Raw genomic sequence first — 25,588 nt, 5'->3', positions numbered from 1 at the left:
TGCATACAACATGCGGAGTACTCCGTTGCAGTTCCACCCTCGTCCTAGCTCTCACTCCCTGCCTCGTACATACAAGGAACACTCCGTATTTTGAATGGCTAATGTGGTGTTTGTAACTAGAAAATCCAATACCTCTATTGTTAGACTTTGTTAGCATTGGACCTGATCTCGGGATAATAGCGTATCTTATGTTTGTATACTCCTGGGGATGTATATATTTTGTACCTCCTATTCGAAGTGATTATGTCTGATCCCAACATCCTAAGGTGAAGATGTTGAGGCTCATACTCTTTGATCTTGGACAATCCAAAATTATATACCCCATGTTTGACTTGATGCTCATACTCCACTGAGAGCGTTGAAACCTGGGGAACGGTGGGATGCCAGTCCGCCATCGAGCTTATCTTATCGTCGCCAATCTCCCGTCACTTCACTTCTTTCTCCGTTCTCCTTTCTGGACTCTTTGCCACTACGGGTATCACCCCAGTAAATATATCCTTCAGGTTAGATAGTTCGATATATCTCTCCAAGATGATGTGCCAAGTCTTCTCTGCTGACGGTGTCCCCCTTTTATAGTAATCCTGCTGCCTTCGTCCGTCCCTCGTGGTTATCTTATCACACCATGGAGATTCAGGTCTGACAGAATATTTGCAATCGTTCCTAGGCCTTTGCTGCTCTTTGTTTCCACCTGACCCTGCCGCCCGCTCCAAAATGGAGGAGGAGGCGCCACCTCCCCCGTACTCGGCCGTCGACCCATTACTTGCACCGGCGAATACCCGGAACAATCCCGCTTCCCCGGCCCCAATTCCTCTTGCGGGAAATGTATCCCTGTCGCAAGATGCCAGTAGTTCTCGTGTTCCTGCACAGCCCACGGTCGTACCTACACATTTTACATCCGCAGCTGCGTACTTCGACGAACGGCTTCCCTCAACCTTGGACGAGAGCCGGGCAATTTTGCAACATCATATGACCATCTACCCCCGGAGCCAAGCCAAGGATTTCCCGCGACGGCCGCGGTGCTGGGCCACGCGTTTAAACGAGATCACCCAGCAGGACTGGGATATCTTTCTGAAATATCTCTTCCCCCCGCAATTGGGGCTTGCGGCGTCTTCTCAACATCTACCGCGTCAACTGCGAGCGGAAATTAGACGAGATCGCAAAGATCGCCCGCAAGAGACCGACGAGCAGCGGAAAGCTCGCATTGCTGCCGTTGTTGCAGAATGGAACGAATGCTTCTTTGGGTTCCGCTCTACTCGGATTGTTTTCGTCTACGTAGGCGAGCCTGATTCTGCGCCGTCTTCCGCTCTATGTCCCCGATGCTACCCAGCAGCAACCGGGTCAGTCGAAGGCCAAGCAGCTCGAGATCCGAATACTTCCTCACCTGTCCCTGGGCAATATGTCCCTCCACCAACTCCCTGGCCGATGCCTCATCCTCCCTTCCACCATCCGCATGTACATGTGCCGCCAGCTCCGTATGGACTTTATGGTGTCCCCCCATACCCTCCTCCTGTATCTCCCAACCAACCACCTCAATACTACCCCCATCCACAGCCACATGGCCCATTACAATGGAACAATTGGACATATCCGCGACAACCACAGCAAACCCAGTACCAAGACAACAGCGCCTCCAAGGGTGGGTCCTTTGGATGGATTTCGCAGCTCGCATCACAAGCACAGAAGTATGGAGAGCGCTTTAGCGAACAGGCACAACATTATGGAGACCAGATCAGTGCTCAGGCTCAGCATTATGGACGGCAGGTGGAGGAGCAGGCTCTTGCACATGGCCGCTGGATTGAAGAGCAAGCAGGGCTTCATAGCCGCAAAGCTCCGATGGCTGCGGCCCCATACGGTGGTTATTACGGCCGGCCGGCCTGGGATAATTCACCTCGGCCGATGACCAGCATTCCAATGACACATGTTCAGAGCCCGAGTCCTGTGACAACCCCCAACACGACGGCTCGCCCTGAAGTAAGCAATCACATCATGGATAGTGATAAACCCAAACCTCTGGCGCAACAACCTCCGGTAGTGGCTCCCGTCACTGAGCGCACTCGACGAGTATCAGTGAGCTCCGTCTCATCCGAATCCTCCTTCAGCTCAATCGATTCTATCTCTACCACATCGGACCTAGGAGTCACAGATCTTGCCACAGTGCGCATTCAGCTCGAACTGCTGGACGATCGACATGACCGAGTACTATATGAGGCCGCCGTCGATCTCCGCCGGCAACTCGCAGTTCTACAAGAATCCCGGCGAGAATCCAAGTTTTCTGGCAAAAACAACTGGCGACCGGGCTTCAGCCAAAGCCAGCAAAACAATCAACCATCCGGCGATGCCGACTGGGGCCGCTGGGAGTCGCCCGAGCAGCAACAACGTACCTCCGCCGACAGGCGTGCCATGAAAGAAGAAATGCGCGCTACCAAAAAGGCGTTCCGAGACACACTCCGCAGAGCACGCGATGAACAGCGCGAACGTCGCCGCACTCGCCGGCGCCAGGCTCGACAAGCCCGCGCCCATGATGGCAACCAGGCGAAACAGCAACACGACCAGCCGCTAGATCAACAGCTTAGAACAATGCGGTTGGAAGATTCTCGGCAATCGTATGAGTCTGTGTCTGCACGTTCAGTCAACACACCGTCACAACCTAGTCCGGTTGCTGTTCCAAATAACCTAAATGTCGGTTTTGGGTTTGCCTCTAACCCCCCTTCTATCTCGCGGGCAAGCACAGAGGAATCTATGTCTACTAGGGGCTCTACGGGGACAGGAAAGAATGAAAAGGCAGCTGATGCGTCGAGTCGATTGAAAGATATGCTTTTATCACGCAAGACGAAGAAACAACAATCGAAGGAGGAGGAAGATGCGGGAAGCAACTAAGCCGACCAAGTTGGATGCTGTTGGGTCCATATTCTCTATATTCCCTTTTATAATTTTAGCCGGGAGTTCAGTGTTCATTTCGGGAGGGTTACAAATATGATCTTTTCTTCTGATTTTCGATGTACTGTCTGACATCTTTGGCCAGATCCAGGCTAACGACGTTGTGATTTGTATTGATCCACAGCAACATTCGCCAGGATATACCTACGTACATATAGGTCGTTTCCATCCATCTCCATATACACCTAATCTCTATACCACAAAACTACCACAACTCCAAACCCGAACAAATATGAAATGAAACAGTTTTCCCCCAATAAATCTCTATACATACACAGATTATCCGCGATTTGCATCTATCTGCATATCACACAGTGTTTCCATACAAAATCCACAGCCCTAAGCCTGAGCCTGAGCCTCATTCTTCTCAACCAAATCACCAACACCAAGTCCCCTCCCAACCTTGACCCGAATCATCTTCTCCGCATCCTTCTTCCCAAGCTCTCCAACCTCCTCACCCTCATCCTCATTCCCCTCCTCCCCGTTCTCCTTATTATTCTCCCGATCCCGCTTCTCAATCGCCTTCCAATCAAGCCACATGTTCTCCAAATTCAATCGCATCGCATACGCATCCTCCCCATCAGCATAGTATCCCGCCTCGACCTTCTCAACCTCAAAGCCCAGCGTATCACGATACAACCGCAAAGCAGCAACATTCGACATGCGCACATGCAACGAGACGAAGTGCGCACGGTGAGACTCGGCCATTGCGCGTTCTATCAACAATCCGCATATTAGAATTCCAATTCCTAGAAACTTCCCCCCAAAAAAAAAAAACCAAAAAGAAGAAACTCACGACTCATCCGCATCAATCTCTCCGCAATACCCAATCGTCGATGCGTGCGCATCACACTCAGACTGGTAATGTGTCCATGTTGTTTTCCGTCTGTTGGCTCCTCTTCCATCTTTGCGAGTACGTAGCCTACTACTTTGGGGTACTCGCCTGAGACATCACCGGCCATACCGGCGCCGGAGGACTTGGTTTTGTATCCTCCGCGCGGGCGCACGACCGCCACGAAGCTCAGTTGGGGCCATGTCAGCGCGTGGTAGAGGTAGTATTTCAGGAAGTAGTTCTCCGGCAGGTTGGTGATGTTGCAGGTTTGGATTGATGGGAGGAGGTCGATGTACGAGGGGTAACTGCTGAGGGGGACGATGTCGACCATGTTGGGCGGTGTGGTGGGAGGGATTGGTGACCCTCGCCGGAGATTTTTGGGATTTCGAGGTGTTTGGGAGGTGAGGGGTGGATGGTTGGAGTTGCGAGTGGATGGAGTTGGTTTGCGGTGGGGGAAGAGGTCATGTGATGGGGGGTTTGTGCCTGGGGAATATACTCTCTCTCTCTACAAGTGTCTACAGAGTGACCATATGGTTCATATTAGCACTCCGTAGAGCAGATAACTACAATTTGGTATATAAGTTGTAAATACAATGTCAAAAGTCATATCCCGTACAATGTAATATGTATGGCCAGAAAGAGAGAAAAGAAAAGAAAAAGCCTAGCGCCGACATGCACCCAAAAGATAATCGTATATTCGTGGAAATCAGAACACAGACATGACCATCTGTACTCCTACTGCCACTAGAAGCACCGTCGACATACCAGCGACAGAAACCTCCCGCAGTGCGCCAGAGGTCTTACCGCAGCATTTACGGTTGTAAGTGACGTTGTTCATCTGGGCAGCAACCTCGAAGACGGAGCCGTTGAAATTACCATAATTGTAGTAATCAACCAGAAGGAAGTTGGGGGGACGGCCCCAGGTATCTGGTTCGAGTTAGCAATGCAAGATATCGAATTGAGAAGATTGATAGGTATGAACCCACCGGTACAGTTCTCCGCCATGGCACCTAGACTGCCACTGCCGTTCACCGCATTGGTTTGCGCCACCTGGGCAGTGTTGGGGATCAACATGCTCAATGAACCCAGATTCAGCTGCAGGTTGAGATTATGATTGGCCATGTACATGCGCTTCTTAGCGGCTGCTTTGGACAACCCGGGTGGGCGTTGCTGCGTGCAGGGGAATGTGACGTCGGTCGGCGAGAAGGGTGTCTCCCAGACTTGCGAGAATTGATCCATCAGCCATGGGTGCGAGGTCTGGTTGGCTTCGTAGTCCATGAAAAAGACAGCGCGCTTCTGTTTGAGAATCATCTCGGAAAGGGTGGGCCAGTCGTTCAACCCCATTGGCACCTTGGGAGGTGTGTAAATCAGGTCCTTGAGACCGGAGTCGTAGATTGGAATGGTAAGGTTCTCAGGGCTCACATAGTCGAAGTTGCCGATGATGAAGGAAACCACGTCGTAGGGATTCCTTCGCATCCATTTATTCACTTTGTTCAGGTAAGCCTCGAGGGTGCCGACGTCGAGCAATTCGCAAGTGCTGTGGCAAAGGTACATGGTGCCATTCACGTAGTGGGTTTGGAATTGCACTAAAGAAGTGAAAAAGAAGGTCAGTGGCTATTTCTTTCCCTAAGCAAGTCCTTCAACTTACACATGCGAATTCCGTCATCCAATTGTTGCGTCACATCCAGCACCTGGTTGGCCCCGAGGTTGTTCGGGCGCACGAACGGGCTGTTGTGCGCGGCGATCATAGTAATATTGGAATACTTCCTGTTACAGAACTCAGCGTAGTGGTTACAAGGCCGTGTGTTGACCACCGGTGTCTTTGACGCAGTGCTAGTCGTAGTCGCAGTCGCATTCATGCTGCTGTTGCCGATAACCGTTGTTCCACCACCCCCCACCAGCAAAGTCAAGGATTGGGAAGTTGTGGTGATTGCCGTCTGGTTGGAGGCAGTCATTGAGCTGTTGTAATGGGTGGTCGAGGCCACCACGGATGTTTCGCCATCACTCAATGTGATGGTTGTGCTGACATCTTGGTAGGTACCTGAAGGAAGAGCCACGGGAGTTGTCACCGACACAACCGTGGCTCCATCGGTGGTTCGTCCAGACTCTGTGGTCGAGTCGGTGGTCGAGCCGGTGATCGAGTCGGTTATCGAGCCGGTAGTTGTGGTCTCCTGGGCCAGGGCGACGGCCAGGAAGGCGAGAGCAAAAGTAGGCCACCTCATGCCGTCGTGATATGAGGATAGGGACAATGGCAGAAAGGAGAGAACTCGGAATTGGGCAAAGATATTTACCTAAGCGGGCGAGGTCTGCAGGGTTCCAGAAGTGTGACGTTGACACAGCCATCGGGCCAATGACATTTTGTTTCGCGGGTTTTGATAATGGAGACAGTGGATATTAACTGCTGCCTGGTTTATCTTTAGCTTCTTGCTTTTGACGCGTCTGTTTCATATTCTGGGCGTCGACTGAGGCGCCGTTCGCTTCTCCTGCTCCCAGGTCATTCCCAATCCCGACTACAGAGGACGGCGTACTCCATACTCCATACTCCATACTCCATACTCCATACCCATACCCATATCCGGTACGGAGTACTCATAGCCAGTTCATCGAAGTGATCGTCACAGGCCAGGGGCCACGCCACTAGTGTCCCGCCACTGACGATCTCACGGCAGACACGACGATCTGGTGAAATTTCTAAATTCAAATCCCTTTACCATCGCGATCTCGTATTGGGGGCCTTGGAAGGTGATACGGACATTTGATGGCCTAACGTCATCCCAGGCATCTTGAGCCTAATTCTCTTTCTCTCCCTCCCCTCTCTCCCGCTGGGAGCCTTCCTTTGTATTATTTCCTATCATCATGAATGGAACGGAGAATGGCACTGGCAAGCGAAAGCTCCCCTTTTTTCGCTCCACTACGCCAATTGACCGCCGGCGCCAGTCCACCGTCCACTGGCATCGGGTCCTACGTTCCTTGCTGTATCTGATCGCTTGGATCTTTTTGGTGCTGGTGGCTATTGGCAATATTGCAGATAAACCAGTCCTGCGAGATACCTATTTCCTTTATCTTGATCTCTCCAGCATTATCCCCGTCTCCATCCCCAATGCCGTTCTTATCAATTCCATCGCACAAACCATTGGGCTGCATGACTTTTATACGGTCGGCCTATGGAACTTCTGCGAAGGATATTATGGACAAGGTATTACCTACTGCTCCAAACCGGAGACTCTCTATGCCTTCAATCCAGTGGAAATTATCCTAAACGAGCTATTGTCCGGTGCTACAAGTACGTCACTCATTGAGTCCCTGGACTGCACAACTTGGTAGAATGCTAATATCCCCCATCTAGTTGCTCTCCCATCGGACATTGAGAGTCCATTGGAATTGGCGCGCCTCGCCTCCCACTGGATGTTCGGACTGCTTCTCGCCGCCGCAGTTCTCAACTTCGTCATGATTTTTGTCGGTCCACTTGCCGTGTCTTCGCGACACCCGCGCAGCATTAAAGCCTGGGCCGCAGGTTACAGCCCCGCCAATGGCAGTGAGAGCCACGCGCCCGTCGGGAAGCCACCTCACCGCCGGCGCACTTTTGTCTGGCTACGCGCCCTGCCCCTGCTTATTCTGACGTTCTTCACCGCGCTGGTGACTATCGTTGGCTCCGCTGTCGCAACGGTCTTGTTCGTGATCTTTGCCAACGTCTTCTCCAATGCCGACCCCAGCATCAACATCAAGGCCAACGTCGGCACGCAGATGCTCGTCTTCATGTGGATCGCCTCTGCATTTAGTCTGATTGCATTCATCATCCAGATCGGCTCGTGCTGTGCTGCCTGCTGCCGTGGCCGTCGTGCTCGCAAGCAGCTCAAGTCGCAGGGTATCAATTGGCGCGAGAAGGGATCAGCCCATACCAATGATCCTGATACCCCTGTCGAGCATCGTGCTGTCTCATCGGGTAGAGACATCAGCGCTGTTAATGGAGAGCGCCGTCTGAGCTCGAGCGGTCAGGCGTTCTCGAACGAGCATGAGCAGTACTCCGGCAATGGAAATGGCTACGCGAACCACTATCCCACCAACGGAAATAATATCTCATCTCAGCAGCACTCCCCCTACTCCTCAACTGAGCCCCATGCAATCTCGAACTGATCTTACTCTCAATCTTGCTGGTTTTTGGATATCCCCACGGCGGTCTTGTTTCCTTTCTACTATATTCACTTTTTTTTTTCTCTCTGTGGAATTCTGTCTCCATCCACATCTTGTGCTATAAAGCTGCGACTTTGGACATTTACCCATATCTTACCTATTCCCTTAAACTAGGTACGATTTCACGAATCTACTCATGTAAAGAAATAGAGGCTCAACATATTCTCTGCATCTCACGATACTTGTTTTTTACTCTCGGATTTTGATAAAACCTGAAATACATAAATTCTCATTCTCCATTCTCCACTCTCCACTCTCCACAGTTCCCACTTCCAGATCCTTTACTCTGTACGGCGTAGTCTCAATGGCCTCGAACCCGTTCCCCGCATTAGATACGTCACAGATCCCTACTCCGTACGGAGTACGCGTAGTAGGGTTGTGTGCTATTCGCCACAGTTGACTCTCATGAGTTCATTAAGTTCTTCTAATCTAATTCGTCCGTCAATTCTGTACGAGGTCCTCCGTAGAATGGCTGATGCCCGGAACGAGCTCAAAACTCCACAGTTCTTGGCCATGGCCCCCTACTGTAGCCTCGTCACATCACAGCCTTATCCCCAGCCTCGAGATCAGCACGCGAACTACTCCGCACGGAGTATACTCGCTGTGAGCAATTTCGGTCCGAAGAAGCTAGCCCTTGTCTATCAAGGACAGACTGGCTAATAACCCCCACGATCGCCAACCCCCAAATCCTGCGATGGACAGGTGCCCGATCAGATGGTCACTACATGCAGGTCTTATACAATTTTTGTAGTCCATATCCCAGTCCCCGACATCGTGCACCCATATTTCCATCCCTGCGTTGATGAGCAAAGACACACATACAGACTAGAATGTCTTTGAAGAACATGGGGAGATGCCAATCAGAGACTAACCAAGTGACAATAGCTTATTATGCTCATTCTCACATCGGTAGATGGTTTTTGATATACTATTGGTGTGTAATACACATGTAGAGATTGTCATACGTTTATATAGGAGATCATAGATTGACTGGTAGATAATTTGCATCAGGAGAAGTAGAAAAGGGGGTATTAGGGGATATGCATTCATGTTTATTATGCAAAAGATGCAGAAGACAACCGACAAGACATGCTCGATTGGATGAAGTAGATCGAATTGAAGAAAATAAAAATCAAATTTCAAAGCTGGGTTCAAATCCTGGACATCAGATAGATAAACAAGACATGCACAGACGAAGATCAAGACCGCAATCACCATTCAAAGGTAGGATCATCTGGGGGTAGATCAAGTCAAGGCGAAAGGAAGATAAAAAGGAAAGGAAAGGAACAGGGTATCGATATGAAATAGGAATAAGGCAAAAGTAAAAACCGAAATACACACACAAGACCCAGACAATAACAAAAAAAAAAACAAGTTGAGAAGAGAAGGGCAAAGAGAACTAATCGCATTAACACCGATGGATCAATGACAAAGCCAAAGTAATAAACGAAATTCAGGGGGGAAATAAATAGAATCATGAGTCTGTGTCTTTCACTCCTGGTACGCCGACTGATCGGTCCCCATATTCAGACGCCGTGTATGCAAAGGTCAACTCGGGTGACCAAATATGAAAGGCAGGGATAAGTTGTTTAGCCCATGTCCATGCCGTACTCGTCCTCCTCCTTGAAGCTCATAGCAGCATGGCCAGCACTATTCCAGTACTGCGGCTGACCAGCGCCATTGGCACTGCTGGCACCGCTGTGGAAGGAAGGGCTCAGGCTGGGAGGGGTCAGGCCCGACATGTCGCCGCCCTGCACGGCATCGCCGGCGATGTTAGTGTGCTTGGGGACACGCAGACCGCTACCTGGTCCGCGGGTATAACTGAAAGAAGTTGGATCGTTCTTCTCCAGTGCATCGAGGATCTCACTGCGCATTCGTTTCTCTTCTTCGGTTTGCTCAAATGGCCAGGTTCCACCGAGGCTGGCGATCAGCTCGGCAAGTTCCGCCTCCTGTTGGTACTTCACGTGCAGGGCCCACATAAGATCGCGCGTCCAGCTGACAGCACCATTGAGGATGTCACCCTTGTTGGGGCCTTTCTCCTTCTCTTCAATCGGGAGACCCATTGTGATGTTACCGGGTGTTGCGCGGCGACCGTTCCCTCCGGCGAGAAGAGATGTGGCGGCACTTCCGCCTGCGCCGGCCATGGAAAGAGCGCTGCTGTTCACCAGTTGCTTTCGGACCTTGTCGTCTTCCAGTCGGTGCTGTGGGACGAGGTGAGAGAGATCCTGGATGCGTTCGTTGATGTTGTCGCGTCTTCGGCGTTCGACCAGGTTGTGTGAGGCACGGCGTCGTCGGCGCTTAGCTTCCTGGGATTCGAGATCTCCACCACTGCCAGGGAGATGGGTGTCCACCTTAGCAGGCAGCGAAGCATGCTTGCCGGACTTGAGGATCTCCGAGATGCCGGTGTGGTGTGATTGCAGAGGAGGAGATGAGATTGGAGAGGACTCGACATACGATTGGGCACTACCGGGGGTTCCGTCCCACTGATTGGAGAGGTTTTTCTGGTGGCGAGCTTGGAGGCCGGTTCGGATCGGCTGAGATGGGAAGCTGCCTGATTCAGGAGTACCCAAAGTCAAGGAGCCCAGTGCTGGAGTCTTCGGGGTCATCGGGCTGCGACCGTCAGATGAAGTGCGGTCCATGCCATGCAAGCTCTGGCGTTTTGCGCCGAGGTAGTTCTGGTCGAAAGAACTGGCATTATGAATGTGAGAATTTTGCTGGTTCATCCGGTACTGCTCATAGTTGAAGCTGTTCTGAACAAATGGACTGGCCATCGGAGCGTTGTCGGGGGTATTTGAATACATGTGTGACATCTGGCTCTGGTGACTCATGGCGATGCCACCGGCAGACTGGTCCTGAAGATAGTTCACGTTATCTCGCTGATGACCATTCTGACCACTGATCTCGAGATCCAGCAGCTCGTCTGTGTCAATACCAGAGTTTCCGAAGTTGAAACTGGATGACATATTCTGTTGCGAACCATAAGAGTAAGGCATGAAGCCATTCTGTTGCTGCATGGTCAAGTCCGATGGGTCGACTCCATCGTTGGGGAATTGATTACCCATCGAATAACCAGTGTGCGACATTATGAAGGGTGTGCGGTCGTCGGATTCGTGTTTGATGAAGAGACTCGCTTCAGCCATATCATGGGAAAACAATATTGACGTTTGGGTTGGTGTAGATCGGCGAGGGGTTAAGGGAGGAGTTGTAGTGCCGATCCTACAGACTCCGTGCTATTTGTCAAAGATAGGCGGTCCGCTTTCGCCTAGTATCGAAACTGAACGGTACGAGAAATATCAGGTGTTGGATGTGACAGTGTCAGGATCTGTGTATGAAAAGATGTTAGTCAAGACTCGACCCCGCCCGTAGGCGATTTGAAGATGTGTCCTCCGTGCGCAAGGCAGACCAGGCAACTCCATAGAATGCAAGATAGTCTGGAGGATTAAGTAAGAAGGAATGTTGATATTTACCCTTGAAACAATGAGGACTGGAGGAATGAAGTCCGGGGGATTGGGGCGACGTGCTAAAAAGCCGGGGAAAATTCCTCGGTCCTAAAGCCGGATGAGTCGACAACTCGGGGGACAACTGTCCGTGCAGATCGTGACCACAAACGTGTGTCGCAAGGCAATCGGAAGACGCAAGGTGCGCAGTGACAAAAACGTTCTAATGAACTCTGTCAGCGATGACAGACCCCAATCTGAGAGATAAAGTGGCCGATCAGCGCGCAAATGAGAGAGAATGAGAAAAGATGAGAGATCAAAATAAGCACTGAACGGAGACGAGACGATGAGAGGCACGGCCAGGGAAAAAGCCAAGCCCGAGTCAGGCAGTCAATCCCAGTTCAATGCCAGTACAAATCCAATACAATCCCTGATGCAAAACAAAGAGCGTGGAGAAGAGAGCGAGTGGGGGAAACAAGAGGCGGTGGGAGGGCGGTGAAGAGTGGCGATCCGGAGATATTCGAGAACATTGGCTCTGTTCTCTTCATGTTCGGGTTTCTGTTCATGGATTCCTCTTTGGTGAAGTTGTCTTTGCTCGGATTCATGTCCCCGGTGTATTGCGCCTTGACCCCCAGGTTTTACCCGGGCTTGATACCCCTCACGCTCGGATTGCAATCGCAATACGAGTTTCCACAAGCGCTTACCCTCTCTCTCTCTTCACGGATAACAAAAGAAACATCTTTGGGACGATGTGGGACGATGTGGGCTTGAAATAGCTGCTAAGATGATGAAATGTTTGCAAACGTACCTAGGATGAAGAGGTGTATATGGTAAAGTCGTGGTAGGTATATATGTATGTCGAGATATAGATACCGAGTCTAGGTTGATATTAATACATGTCAACGAAGAAGGCAGAGCATGTCCAAGGCGATGTCCACAAGCACAACATGAGCACCATAGAGTATGTCATGGATGATATAGGACGCCTCATGCGCAGAGCCCCAGCTACACGTGGGAGACCTGATTCATGACAGGCAGCAGTCATAGATCACGCAGGAACAATGGTATAGGGCAGCATGTCATGGATGAGAGGCTCCAACACCCTTGGGCATCTCGGGCTAGACTCGACAGTTGCACACGTACCTGGATCTTTCCAAACCAAGCTTGAGCTCACGGGGTAAAGTGTGATGGATGCCGACAGTGCGAATCGGGAGTTCAAGAAGAGTATGCAGTGACAACTCAGCAACACGCGAAGAGGAAAGCACTCGCAGACTTCGCGAGGGAATGGAGACTTTATGAACTCAAGCGGCGCTCTCCTGCATCTCTCATTTGATATATTACAACATCGGTCATGCAGCCCGTCGATCGGTGGGAATCGATGAGGTTCACCTACGCCATCGGGCCTTGAATATTCTTTTCTTGGGAAAAAAGAAATAAAAGAAATAAAATATCCAGGTAACTACTACCGTCTAGATAAGGTCAGGAAAACCAAAACCGATAAAAAGGAGGAAAAGGGGGGTGTGAGTGTCCAGGAGTGTGAGTGGGTTTTGGGTGAAGGAGGGGTGACAACGGTAAACCCCCGAGCCTCTCTCTACATTTCCTTTTTGAGAAGTGTGTATGTGTACTATACATAGATAAAATGACAAACGCGGAGGCAGAAAAGGGAAAAAGAGTAAATCATATTCATAACCCAAAATAAAAAACACACTTGGACAAAGGAGGGAAGGGTGATACAGCCGAATCGAGTAAAACGGCTATCCCATGATACCCATTAGGGTGTTTGTCACCTGTGACTCCAGTCATGACTCACGGATGTCTTGGACAGAGCAAGAATGTATCAGATGAGGCCTTGGGGTTACAAGCATACCAAAACCCATGAGGAAACCCTAATTTATCCGGTTTAGAGGGGAATCCGCGGACTCGACTTATTTCTACATCCTCGAATGAGACCATGTGGATGGACATGGAGGGTTGATCTCCGTCAAGTATGCAGAAGTATACCGCAATGTATTCATACGTGATGGAGGGACACCGGATATAGTAGAGATCATCGACACAGGACTACGAGTCGCAAATATCATCCGGAGAATATCACAATATCACATCCATGCAGAGTCATCCCTATACCTTGGCAATACCAGTAAGCCAGATCCCGGGATATACGTGAAGAAGGAAATAAGAAAAGAAAACCAATAGTAAAATATCGCCCACGGACCGCATCCGCCGTACGCTCTATCATCTCCGCAAGAGGATCAGTGCGGTCTGGGTTTTCATGTGCGATGTCGTGCAGAGGAGACTGAGGGGAACGATCCTACTGTGATCGTCAAGGGAGCTTGGACCTTCATACTGCTCCGCTCCGACTGCACGCCGGGTCTTGGATCTCGTCTTTGGTTTTGGTTCGACGTAGGGGGGCGGATTTGCAGTTATTGATTTGGGTTAGAGCGGCAAAGAGGATAATGAATTTCCAGGGCTTGCAATCAGGTCGAGAGGGAATCCACGGCCACACAGTTCACACTTGGAGTTTATCGTTCATTGTCTCAAGCAAGCAGTTAGAATGTGGCGGAGAGACACCATTGGAGGGGTTGGAATGTGTCTTCAGACCCCGCCAATCGTGAGTCAGAGCAATACACCTCATCTTGACCATGACTGTGCCGAGCCACATCGCTAAACTTTCCTCCTCTCTGCGAGCCATTCTAAACAGAAGAATCAAGAATCCTGATCGACGGGGGGGTGATCTCCGGGATTTGAGAGGAAATGGATCTGACGTCCCGTCCCGTCAAGGTTCGGCGATACACGCCGAATACTATGTATCCACGGTTGACGCAAGGGAGACGGTTGGTTGTTATCAAGGTGTTTCTTTTCCATGCACAGGACCCTGATATGACGGCATCACGATGCATGGTGGAGGTCGCACTCCATTCCGGGGGTCACGGATAAACTGACTTGTGTGCATCAGACATTCTACGGAGTAACTCTTGGTCAATCATAACCCAACATCTAAAAAAAAAAGCATACAAAAACAGGGAAAAGCAACAGAAAGCAACGGCTGGAACTGAAAAAGGAAAAGCAAAAAGCAAATATCGAGAGAAATATTGCGGCTAGTGCCAATGTTACCCTCGGTGCAGTCCGGAGTGCAGCTTGCTGCTTGGCGTCCTTTTGGCTATCGGACATTTCCCCCAAAGTAGTACACGGGTAGCTACATACATATGGTCAAGCGAGGGTACGATAGTTATGCAACAGTGTCTCCCTGGAGTTCTTCCGATACGCCGTGATCGCTGGGACTGAGCACAACTGTTTGAGGCTGCCCGCTGTCCAATACAAGAAATGTGCCATGATTTGCTTACAGTTACGGCTCCTGCGATCGCCGCAGGGTGCGCACCAGCCATGGAGGATCGACATTGAGACGGCCACTAAGGAATGGAATATGCAGCAAGAGGGGGGCACTATGAATGGTGGTCATGAGTCTATATTGAGTCTAGTAAAGATGAGACAAGCACGGAGTACTATATTGTATATTGATATTCTCGCGGTGGTTCTCATCCTTAGAGCATGCTAATTTGGTTGAATCTTCGAAGATATTGTAAATGATCATTGGTTTCAAACCTACATATACAAACAAGGTGCACATTGTATGTGGTCCCGGATAGCCTCGAGGGTTGTGACAAATTCCAGCGGTTACAGCGCAAAAGAAAAACAGAGAGAAACAATGCTAGAGTTATGCTTACACTATAGTCAAAATAGATTATCAATAAGCACCACCGATGATCCGGAAATAATCGAATACCTAGGTCATCCCTCCCCCATGCTTATAGGCGGGTTGTATACTTGATGCCAACTCACGCTAAACCCCATTGAGCATTAGTCCCCTTTCCCCAACTTCGTGCAGAACGGGGACCTCCAATATACACTCCCCGTGTTGTATACCCTCAACCTATCGACGTGTCTATTTCTCTGGTAAGTGCTTGTACTTCTTCCAATCCCTCAGTTACTCTCCCATGAAGGGTGATCCTGGTCAAAAGCTGCACAGGGCTCGGTCCGAGAGACTTGTACCCCAACTTTGGAAACCTCATCATCTGACAGCTTCAGCACTTCACGCCGATCGGGTTGGTCGCATCGGTAGCTTCGCGCCATCTCGTCATTTGCCTTGGTTTTTCCCATCTTCCCCCCCTCCCTCATCGATAGCGCAGCGCTTCCTGGCCCAATCAACTCCCGCCGACTTTGTCGTGTCCGCTCCCCACTCTTCTCGGATCGTGATTGCAAGGTTCAACGCTTCGTATCTTTCTTCCGCTTGGCCTACCTCGCCGGGCCCTTGCACGTCGCAGCCTCGATTGCGGTTCACCCACGCCGACGCTAGAAACCCCCAAGCCACGCCGGTCATCATCGCCGACTCCGCAGAGATAGTTGCAGATCCCGTTAGGTGGACGCCTGTCACAGTGCAAATAGGCAGCTCGATTTTTTCTTTCTTTCTTTTTGCATGAGGACAATATTTATCAGATTCGCTATCAGCCTTTCATATACAGAATTTTCTGGCTTTCATTCTTGGCGGCGTATCTTTGAATCGGCGGGGTTTCCACGATAAAGGGCAGATACGAATCACGGCGTGCCCTAGTTCATCGGAAGCCGAATCCACTTTCGGCGCAGTCATCATCTGCTCTTCTGTTGGCTTAACTAGTCCTTCACATTCGAGCCAATCCTTGTCGACCATTCATCACCCGGCGCAGATCATCTGCACTCCATCTCGCATAGTCCCTGCAGACGTTTCTCTCGGTCTTGACTTCCTAGACCACGGGCCTTTCTGCAGACGCAGAAGTGCACGCTCCTCCTCCGCTCCTCCCAATTGGAGTCTTAAAATCGACTAAAGCTCCTCTCTCAAACATGGCGAATAACTCGTTTCGAGACTCCGTCAACTCGCTAGGATGGTCGCGTAGAGATCCGGATCTGCCCGTACGCACTGGCGCGTCATCGAACACCTCGTTCTTTTCCCGTCTGCAGACTTACAACCCGTTCGGTGAAGGAGGTTATGTTCAACTGCCCACTCACAATGAAGGTCCCGGTGCCCCGTTACCGGCACCCAATCGACGGGAAGAAGAAGAGGGCTTTTTTGCTTGTAAGTTTCTCCCCTAGGTCTTGTGACCCTCTGATCCCCCGATCCTCCCGTACACCGTTTCGTGAGATCCAGGTGATGAATGTGTAGTTCCTGCGCCGGGAGGATTCATTCTCGCTATGCTTGTTTGTGGTTGCAAGCCGACAGGGAAAGAAAATGAAACACACTGACACGGACTTCGTATAGTGAGTCGGTGGGACCGCATGCTCATCTTTGGTGCATGTAATTTGGGCGCAGCCGTCTGTTTCATGCTCTGCTTCTTCCTGTTCCCTGTCTTGACACTGAAGCCCCGCAAATTCGCAGTCCTGTAAGTTGCCCTTGCGACGGTCCGCATTATCGTGGCCTATTTTTTTGCCGGCTTGCTTTGGCCTTTCCACCGTTCTCTCTTTTTTTTCAATTACCCTATGTTGCCAGAGGACCGACCAAATCCCGAGCTTGGATAATCCAGGTCATCAGTCGATTGTGGTTAGGGCCATGTGCGCGTTCGTGCCTCATCTGGCGACCTGATTCGTTCTACCCTCAACCTATATCTGCGCCTCACGCCAAGAGACTTGGTCTCTCCGATTCTGGCTATCTCTTGCTAACCGGTTTTTCTAGATGGTCTGTCGGCTCAGTCCTGTTTTTGATATCATGGGCGGTTCTCATGGGACCGCGGACATACGCTAAGCATCTGATCTCTGGAGCACGACTGCCATTCACAGCAGCCTATTTCGGATCGATTGCGCTCACACTATACTTTGCTATCGGGGTAAGTGAAAATGTGTTCTTTGTTTTGTTGGCTTTTTGGTTTTTTGGGTTATTTGTCTGTGGACTTTACGCTTTATCGCGTCCCACGCCGGCGATCCCTTCCTCCCTCATGATACTTTCCCTCGGATTTCCTTGTTTGTTGCACATTCCCTCGCCCTCGCTCTACCCCATTCCGGAAGTATGGTCGCACTGCACAACCGGGAAAGAGGGAATCTTGCAGCCTTCGCATCTATCGCGCAGTCCCACTTGCGGAGCACGGTTTCTCATGTCCGCTGTTGGCTACAGCCGATCTTGCTCCCTCGACACATCCCACCCTGTACTCGGTTGGGCTATGTGCTCTTGCTGCATCTTGCATCTGTGCCACGTCCCACGGCAGCGCGGGACTTGGAGGCGGCTTTCTTTGCTTTACCCTGTCCGACGCATCCCGGTGTTACAGAGCGCGGAATCCAGAGCCATCGAGATCAATCTATGTCTTACCGTTCCTGGCCGCTCAGTTATCTTGTTCTACCTGCATATCACAACTACACACCATCCACTTGCCGCATTCGGTAACACGACCTCTTTCTAGAAACTCTTGCTGACTTCTTCTCTTATTTGGTACGTTCTAGCTTCAGTCGCTCTTCCTTACCCTCATTTCCTCCATCCTCCAGCTCGTCGCCCTGGTCTGGTACCTTGTCAGCTATTTCCCTATGGGCAGCACCGGTCTGCAATATGTCGGTCGTTTCGGAGCTTCGCGTGTTACCTCCTGGATCAATGGTTGATTCCCTCATTGCTTTAACGAGTATACACTTTGATTGGGCCTCGCATATATCCTATGGTTGCGGTGGACGGTTACTTACGATACTGGATGCGGTCTGGGCGTTTCTTTGTGTATACCGACCAAGAGACTATAGGTTGTTTCTAGTGCCTTGTCTCCGTCTTAGTTCAAATACTTTCACTTGCATAGGGACTTCATGCTTGCATAGTACATTAGTCGATACTGATATTAAATGAGGAGGGACATTCTACCTAGGTAGGTTTTCCAGCTACCAGTACACTGAAATCATTTTTAAAAGTGACGATACATGCCTGTCCACTGCACCTTACATCAATGCCGCTGCTTGCTGTGGGGAATAAGTATGCATTTCGTACTAGCTATTAAGAAACCAATATGAATGAGAACAAGCAGATATAAAACCTGCAAGATAAGGCAAAAGGCACCATAAAAATGCAAAGCAGAGAGCCGAAGTCGCAACCGTAGCCACACTTGAACCGAGAACGATGAACCAAAATCAGCTTCCCGCCATGAATTTTCGATCATCGATCACCCATCCCTAAATCCAGATTCACTTTAATACTTTCCCCGACTCATAACCAACCCCACTGTTCCATCGACAACTTTAACGCCTGTAATCTCTGCCTCGAAAATGCCCGTGTCACCTCCAGACCCGACCTCAACCCATCGGCGCAGAAGATCATTGCTCTCCTTCGGCTTGACATCCTGCGAAGCGGTGCCGACCGTGATGTGCGGGATGGAATTCGCGCAAGGCCACTGAGCAGCATTGGCCGCTTCCATACCCTCCGCTTCAGACCCCTCGGCTGGCAAGATGCGCACGACGAAGGCCATGATGCGGTTGTCCCAGACGAGGCGTTCGAGACGCACGCGTGCGGACCCGAGAGTTGGTGGGTACTGGATTGGCTTTGGGACGGGGGAGGTGGTCTGCTCGTTGATGTAGCGGTCTGCGAGACTGGCCCAGGTTTCTGGGTGGTCCTTTTTGGATGCGCGGTGGATGAGTGTGACGTGGAAGGCTGCTTGGAGGCGGCGGGAATTTACGAGTTGGTGGTAAAGGCGGGCTGTTTGGGCTGGTGTTGTCGGAGGAAAGAGGGAGTGGAGAACTGAGGTGATTTCGGTTGCCGGGAGGGAGATATTGAAGTATTCGATCTTTTGGGCGAGGGCTTCTGGGGAGAAAGGAGAGTCCGTTGGTTGCGGGAGGAGGGGTCCATTTTGTCCGTTGCCTGGACTTTTGGACTTGACCTTTTGCTTTGATGGCCGGTCGTAGCTGTAGCTCAGGTCTGTCTCGACGCGGTAGTCGTTCAGAGAGGCGTCGATGGCCGCATCGAGCTCCTCTGCTGTCGGCATGGTCGGGACTAGACGGGGGTATGCGGCGTGCATGGCTTTGACGACGGTTTCGAGGTTCTCGCGAGATGAGGCACACACGTCGAGGTCGATTACGTGGTCGAAGTATTGGTCTGGATCGCGGTTCGTGTCAACTGCTTCGAAGCGGCCCAGGAATCCTTCCATGATCCCGATTGTTTCCTCTCGGGCGTTTGTGCCGGCGCGAATGGATTGGTGGTTGTCGCCACGGTCCAGCACACGCTTGCGAGTGACCTCTCTGATGATAGGGAGCCGTTGTTCCTTGGGCTCGTGGATGTAATGCATTGCGACAAACTGCGCATCTGGGAGCACAGGATAGATGTCGTCCATGAGCTGCTTGCGTTCGCGTCGTTGGTGGTTGTTGCGATCAGCGATAACAACGCCATGCTCTCCCAGCGAATGGCTGACTTCGAAAGCGAACTTCTTGGGCTTGTTCTTCTGTTTGGGGATATTATCGTTCTGAACATGTCCCCATCCGAACAGTCGCACTAGGGCCAAAGCAACAGTCGTTTTGCCACATCCCAGCGAAGCAACTGGTTCGAGGATGACATTTCGATTGACCTCCTTCGATTCAGTCAGCTTTCTCGCCTCCTGGGCGATAATCTCAAATCCATTCATTCCTCGTTCCTTCAGGAACGCCTCCCGCAAAGCGATGATACCATGGTTATGCATGTACTCAGTTGCTACCTTGGGGTTTTTCATCAGAGTCCGCCGAGCAAATTGTAGGTATTCTTCGGTAATCTGCTCATGCTTTCTGATCTTGGGATGTTTCCCTGAGATGACGGCTTTGGTGCATTCGCGCCATTGGCGGTACATCAAGTACGGCTCCTCGAACTTGTACTTGAAGAACCAATGCCGGTAAGGCTCCGTTCCATTGTCACTCAGCTGACATCTAATGACGAAACCTTCAGTCTCACGCCCATCCCATGTGCCAGTTTCTGCGCATCCTTCTAGGAAGCTCTGTACCCTGAAGATATCGTCGAAGACCTCAAATTTGGCCTTCTTGAAGCCCCACTCATCTGCAAACTTGTGTACCTGGTCACAAGACATCGTTTCAAAATTAGGCTGGTTGTAGTTGAGACCGTGGAGGTAGATGCCGGAAGATGCTTCATCGTAGGCCAATACATGCTCCTCGAAGCTGTCATCGCAGAGCTCTCCAACAACTGTGACGTTCATCTCTCGTAAAGTGCGAGCGAGATCCTTGACAGATCGATTCACGGATGAGACATGACGTTCCGTCCAGCGTTCTCCTGCCTGGGCGTGGCTGAGCTTGACATCTTCGCGGACACCAGTCGAGTGCTTGCTGCAGACCAGCAACTTGTCATCCTCCAAGGCGGAGATGAAAATAATGCAACCATTCTCTTTTACACTCAGCTCGTAAGGGCCTCGTGTGTTCTTCTCAATGTTACGCCACTCGGTGGTCTTCGTCTCGCCCACGTTGAAGAACTTGTCGTATCCACGCGTCACAATTTCGGGAATGTTGTCTTTCCTTCTGGCAGTGAACAGACCACGGGCATATGTCGGCAGATCAGGGCGCTTATAATCCCAATCCTGGAACTTCCATGAGTCCACCGTCACATTCTGGGTGCCGGCCACTGTGAAGGTGTTCTTTTTGCAGGAGTACCTCGTCTCGCCCTTTTTAGCCTTGCGAGCCTCCTCCAGGGAGTTCACTAGCTGCGCGATCACCTGTGGATCTTGAGTCGCCATATCTGTGTGTTGTGTATCTCTAAGATCTGCGGGACGGAGAGGACGGAGAGGAGGGGCAGGCGAAAGTGGGGGGGAACGAAGACAAAAAAGAAAAGAAAACGTTGAGGGGTTTCTGTTGATTGTCGGGCTGACGAGGTATTTGTAGAATCAAGCCAAGCCAAAGGAGAGCAAGAAATGATTGAATGAAAAGACAAGAGCCAGAGGCCGGAAGAGTCGAACTGTGTGTCACAGTGCGGGGAGCCAAAAAGGAAAAGCGGCGTTTTTTTCCTCTGCGATTTTAAAAAGTGAACTCCATTCTCGACACCAACCTCACCTTTGACTCACTTATTTACCACTTTGGATTATATCTCTGACTCATAATGGCCCAAAACCCTTACCTATTGGCCTGCGATAATCCCTCGGCCCTTCTGGACCTGTTGCGCGCCAATCCTTCGATCGCATCCAGCCAAGATGAGTCCGGCTACTCATTGCTACACGCCGCATCCTCCTACGGTCACGTCGATCTCCTACGCGCTTTAGTAAAAGAATTCAATGTCGATGTCAATCTTCTCGATGAAGACGGCGAAACATGTCTCTTTGTCGCCGAGCACACCAAGATCGCACGCTGTTTAGTTGAGGAGCTGGGCGTGGACGTCAATAAGAAGAATGCCGAAGAACTTACCGCCGTGGAAAAGATGGAGGCCGAGGATGAGTTCCCGCAGGTTGCTGCCTACCTCCGCGAAGTCGTCGGGGGTGCTCCTGCCTCGGCAGCGCAGGCTGTCAGCCCGGCCGACGTTCTGAACTCCCCCGGACCCATCCCCGGCAGCGATATGAGGGTTAACATTGGCACAATGACGGAGGAAGAGGCCACTGGGGGTATGAGTGAACCTGATCCAGAGTTCAAGAGGCGCATTGAGGAGCTTGCTACTCGCGAGGATTACTACAGTGAGGAGGTACAGAATGAAGTGCGAGAATTGGTCAAGGATGCCATGGCTGGCTCAAATATCGAAGCCATGGAGCGAGACATTCGGAGACGAACTGAATAAGCAAAAGCATTGCGACCGTTTGGAGCCGTTCCACTACTACGTTGAGCTTGCGCCTCGGAGTTCCCTCTCGCGTTTGAGGATGCGAACCACTGGGAGCCATTCATCCAGTGCTTCTCTCAAAATCTCAAGCTTCATACTGATTGAACCGGGCACGAAGAAGAAATTCACTCCCGTCTCAGAAAGGCTATATGTTTTGAGCCGTGATATCAGAGCCCTCGATGTCGAGGCCCATCCTGACGTTGGATTGGAGACGCAAAGGGAGCTTCTATATGACGTTGTAACTAGGACTAAATTATGAAATACCCATGAAATACTGATTGAAACAATTTGTTAATACTCCCAAAGCATACAACGGTGTATCAATCTCAAACTAACGTGCTGCGCGTACTTGTGTAGATCGCGGGTCAAGTCTCCGCCAAGCTCGTGGTCATCCCGCATCATGTTTCCAACGTAGCTCTTGACAACATCCTAACTCCAAATCATGTCTCAACCACCGTCCCCCTTTCCTCCACAGTCTCAGTTCCATTCACCGCAAATAATGAATCCAGACACACCCCCTCCACCACCTCCAAAACCCAGCAGCCACGAGGCCAGTCGAGGCGGCACCCCGCAAAACACTTCTGCTGCACAGTACCATCCAGACAACCAAACAAAGACACAGCAGGGCGCATTTCCCACAAATCCTCAACAGACCTATCTCCCTGACCCTCCAACAATTGAGGAGGGCTGGCTACCGGACTTGGTGACCGATAAATCGTGAGTCCCGCGCAAACCCCCCAGAAACGAGGACAATAGCTCCATTCTAACCCACTTAATTCTAGAACAACCGACCTTCAAACAATCCTCCAAGACCCAATCTTGCTCTCCGCTCTCTCAAGCCAACACCCCTCTTATACAGCTCGCCAGCAATCCCTCGAGGCCCTAATCCAAACGAATAAAGAGCTCGCAACCCGCGTCCTGGAGATGCAGAACCACCTCGCAGAAGTCCGCGCTTCCACTGAAACAATGCTCATCACACATCAATCCCTGGAGGTCTCCTGGCGCAAGAAGCAGGCCGAGATGGACGCCGCCCTGGCCCCGTGGTCGCCCAAAGCACTATACCAGCGCTTTAGCGCAGCGATCACGGAACAGGAGGCTGTGTGCCATGCCGTTGAGGAGAGCTTCCTGGATGAAGATCACCACGGCCGAGCCACGGAGAAGGAGATTGCCGATTGGGTCAGGCGCGTGCGGGCCGAGGCATCCAAGTTGGCGGCTAGGAAGGAGGCTAAGGCCCGGTGGGATGAAGGACGGGTTGGGGGCTGGCGATGATCTTGAGACAACCTTTCCATATAAAATGGCGCTGGGTTGAATCTACCATTAACGATATCATGTTGCCTCCGATTTATGCTCTGCTCATTATACACTATACAATACAGTCTATACAATACTTCAGGAGTTTAGGCTTCCCCCGCCCGCCCCCCCGAGGTTTCGCGATCACCCATCTTCAATGCCCAGGAAAGTGACATATCATCACTCATATCTAACACCATTCCCTTCACTTCTTTCCGGCTTTACATGACCTCCGAATGGTGCCCCGGGCATGACAGGCGCATTCTCCACATCCACGCCCTTCTGCGTATCAAGTGCCCAGCCATCTGTCCCAAGCGAGCTAGGGAACCCAACACCACGCATAAATGCACGGCGCCGGCTGCGCGCACCCCAAGCCCAGCCTGCACCGCGCCGGATCGGGAGATGGTACATGTTGAAGCCGATATAAGCGAAGAAGATGCCGACCGCTGACCCAAAAAGCACGTCGAATCCATGATGGCGGTAATCGAACCAGCGCGACGCAGCAATGAAGCACGCAGTCGCGGTCGGCACGAACGCAATCAACATCAAGTACACCGGGGGTGCGGCGCCTCGTTTCCGCACCGATGAGCCGTCATCCGTGTAGGTCTGGCCTTCGACAGGGTAGTGCGGTAGATACGGGAACCCGACGGAGAATTTGGCGCAGAACCACAAGGTCAGATAAGCAAGACCGGCGAAGGAGACTATTGGCATATTAGCCTGCGATTCGAATGCGTACTTCTCTGTTTTTGCATTCTTTCGGTCGTATGACATCCGAACATGCACACCAAACCTATAAACATGCAAATGAGAAACTTACAAGAAGCATGTCCACTAGGAAAACTCGCAAATCCATCAATTCGCAACGAATCCGAAGTCGACCGACAAATCTCCCATGAAACCAGCGTCGCCGCTCCACGCACTCGATCCCCCAGTCCGCCAACGGTGAACTCCGCCACGCGTGCTATATCCGGATCACAGCGTGCGAGTAGATCAGGGCGCGGTTTACCCACTAATACCTTCAATCCTTGTGTTGCGGTCCATGCGCTGGCCAGTGCCAGTGCCAGTCCCATCCATCCTACATGCCATTCCCAGAACTTGCGGCGAATGTATTGCGCTGCGTGGGGCTTGGGGATCGTGGGAGAGGTGGTGACGGTTGCTGGGATGAGGAGCCACGCGCCTAGGAAGACTAGTATGGCTGGTGCGAAAAGGCAGACTAGGATAAGGGTTTTAGCTGTGACGGTTTCTTTGGTATGTGGGAAGCTGATTGTCGGATCTGCGAGGCTGAAGGGATGGTGGTTTGGGGTTTGTTTGTAGAAGCCGTAGCCGATTAGGGCGATGCCGCTGCATTGGTTTAGTTTGAAGCTAATGAATTGGTGTTTTTGGTGGACGTACATGATGAAGACCCAGTCGATGATGTAGGACAGCACTAGGAGCTTGGAGATGATGGCGAGTCGTACCACCGTGTCTTTGACGGGGATGCGCATGGTATGATGTTACGAGGAGATGAGGATCACGATGATGATACAGCAACAATTAGACTTCAGAAGATAATAAGGATGATACTGGACTTATTGTCTCCCCCCTTGCTAGATGGGCGATGATGAAGGCCGAGAGAGAGAGAGGGAGAGAGAGAGAGAGAAAGTCTGAAGAACAACATATGGCTACCGGAGGATTATGTACTCGGTGGATATTCCAAGACAGAAGCAAGACCAGTTATCTACTCAGGTCACGCCAATGGTGGCGGAGTAGCGGCAAGCGAGGCTAATCTCGGCGGCTATTGTGGTTTCATACTACACTATATATAGTATATACGTCACAAAGAAGAAAACAAGGATAGAACTAGTAGGAGGAACAATCTTAATAGGAGCTTTGTAGCAATCCCTAATGAGAGAGCAAAGCACAACACTCGAGAGATCAGACATCATCCATACATCCCCCGAGTCGAACCATTTCAATGCTGATACACTGGAAGCCAAAGAATAAGAAAAATGGGTATTGTAATGTCTGAAAATGTATGTTATCCGCAGCTACAGGCCGCTCTCATAAAGAGGCGGGGAAATCACGTCGTCGTGACCCTATCCTGTCGCTAGTCGGTAACCAAGAGTATGGAGTAGTCTCTGCATTCTGATTCAAGAGTTGAAGAAC

At 51.0% G+C, this 25,588-nt stretch overlaps 10 protein-coding genes across 10 annotated transcripts; 5 read left to right on the top strand and 5 right to left on the bottom strand.

The window, feature by feature from the left end:
• Nucleotides 1-711: 711 nt before the first annotated feature.
• On the top strand, nucleotides 712-2,877 carry N7457_000905 (uncharacterized protein; the record flags this gene model as incomplete). Its single annotated transcript, XM_057171951.1, has 1 exon — nucleotides 712-2,877. One exon carries the CDS (start codon nucleotides 712-714, stop codon nucleotides 2,875-2,877), a length of 2,166 nt encoding a protein of 721 aa, XP_057035854.1.
• A 399-nt stretch (nucleotides 2,878-3,276) lies between these two features.
• On the bottom strand, nucleotides 3,277-5,991 carry N7457_000904 (uncharacterized protein; the record flags this gene model as incomplete). The annotated part of the gene is made up of 5 exons (XM_057171950.1): nucleotides 3,277-3,653; nucleotides 3,734-4,252; nucleotides 4,535-4,696; nucleotides 4,756-5,355; nucleotides 5,418-5,991. The coding sequence occupies 5 exons, from the start codon at nucleotides 5,989-5,991 to the stop codon at nucleotides 3,277-3,279; spliced, it is 2,232 nt and encodes a 743-aa protein (XP_057035853.1).
• Nucleotides 5,992-6,625: 634 nt separating this feature from the next.
• N7457_000903 (SUR7/PalI family protein) lies at nucleotides 6,626-7,903 on the top strand (the record flags this gene model as incomplete). Its single annotated transcript, XM_057171949.1, has 2 exons — nucleotides 6,626-7,052; nucleotides 7,116-7,903. The coding sequence occupies 2 exons, from the start codon at nucleotides 6,626-6,628 to the stop codon at nucleotides 7,901-7,903; spliced, it is 1,215 nt and encodes a 404-aa protein (XP_057035852.1).
• Nucleotides 7,904-9,549: 1,646 nt separating this feature from the next.
• N7457_000902 (basic helix-loop-helix domain-containing protein) lies at nucleotides 9,550-11,100 on the bottom strand (the record flags this gene model as incomplete). Its single annotated transcript, XM_057171948.1, has 1 exon — nucleotides 9,550-11,100. One exon carries the CDS (start codon nucleotides 11,098-11,100, stop codon nucleotides 9,550-9,552), a length of 1,551 nt encoding a protein of 516 aa, XP_057035851.1.
• Nucleotides 11,101-11,508: 408 nt separating this feature from the next.
• Nucleotides 11,509-12,002, bottom strand: N7457_000901 (uncharacterized protein; the record flags this gene model as incomplete). Its single annotated transcript, XM_057171947.1, has 2 exons — nucleotides 11,509-11,725; nucleotides 11,812-12,002. 2 exons carry the CDS (start codon nucleotides 12,000-12,002, stop codon nucleotides 11,509-11,511), a joined length of 408 nt encoding a protein of 135 aa, XP_057035850.1.
• A 4,270-nt stretch (nucleotides 12,003-16,272) lies between these two features.
• Nucleotides 16,273-18,009, top strand: N7457_000900 (putative Golgi traffic protein SFT2; the record flags this gene model as incomplete). Its single annotated transcript, XM_057171946.1, has 4 exons — nucleotides 16,273-16,504; nucleotides 16,688-16,808; nucleotides 17,099-17,249; nucleotides 17,857-18,009. The coding sequence occupies 4 exons, from the start codon at nucleotides 16,273-16,275 to the stop codon at nucleotides 18,007-18,009; spliced, it is 657 nt and encodes a 218-aa protein (XP_057035849.1).
• Nucleotides 18,010-18,578: 569 nt separating this feature from the next.
• N7457_000899 (tRNA ligase) lies at nucleotides 18,579-21,089 on the bottom strand (the record flags this gene model as incomplete). Its single annotated transcript, XM_057171945.1, has 1 exon — nucleotides 18,579-21,089. The coding sequence occupies one exon, from the start codon at nucleotides 21,087-21,089 to the stop codon at nucleotides 18,579-18,581; it is 2,511 nt and encodes an 836-aa protein (XP_057035848.1).
• Nucleotides 21,090-21,448: 359 nt separating this feature from the next.
• On the top strand, nucleotides 21,449-22,114 carry N7457_000898 (ankyrin repeat protein; the record flags this gene model as incomplete). The annotated part of the gene is made up of 1 exon (XM_057171944.1): nucleotides 21,449-22,114. The coding sequence occupies one exon, from the start codon at nucleotides 21,449-21,451 to the stop codon at nucleotides 22,112-22,114; it is 666 nt and encodes a 221-aa protein (XP_057035847.1).
• A 481-nt stretch (nucleotides 22,115-22,595) lies between these two features.
• On the top strand, nucleotides 22,596-23,422 carry N7457_000897 (vacuolar protein sorting family 37 protein; the record flags this gene model as incomplete). Its single annotated transcript, XM_057171943.1, has 2 exons — nucleotides 22,596-22,870; nucleotides 22,936-23,422. 2 exons carry the CDS (start codon nucleotides 22,596-22,598, stop codon nucleotides 23,420-23,422), a joined length of 762 nt encoding a protein of 253 aa, XP_057035846.1.
• Nucleotides 23,423-23,623: 201 nt separating this feature from the next.
• Nucleotides 23,624-24,927, bottom strand: N7457_000896 (phosphatase PAP2 family protein; the record flags this gene model as incomplete). The annotated part of the gene is made up of 2 exons (XM_057171942.1): nucleotides 23,624-24,144; nucleotides 24,261-24,927. 2 exons carry the CDS (start codon nucleotides 24,925-24,927, stop codon nucleotides 23,624-23,626), a joined length of 1,188 nt encoding a protein of 395 aa, XP_057035845.1.
• Between the last annotated feature and the right edge of the window lie 661 nt (nucleotides 24,928-25,588).

This window comes from Penicillium paradoxum (assembly GCF_028828445.1).
Source record: "Penicillium paradoxum strain IBT 22861 chromosome Unknown utg000002l_segment0_segment0, whole genome shotgun sequence".
NCBI classification, from domain to species: domain Eukaryota; kingdom Fungi; phylum Ascomycota; class Eurotiomycetes; order Eurotiales; family Aspergillaceae; genus Penicillium; species Penicillium paradoxum.
Note: the sequence above shows the minus strand (reverse complement) of the source record. Positions and strands in the feature narration are given on the sequence as shown.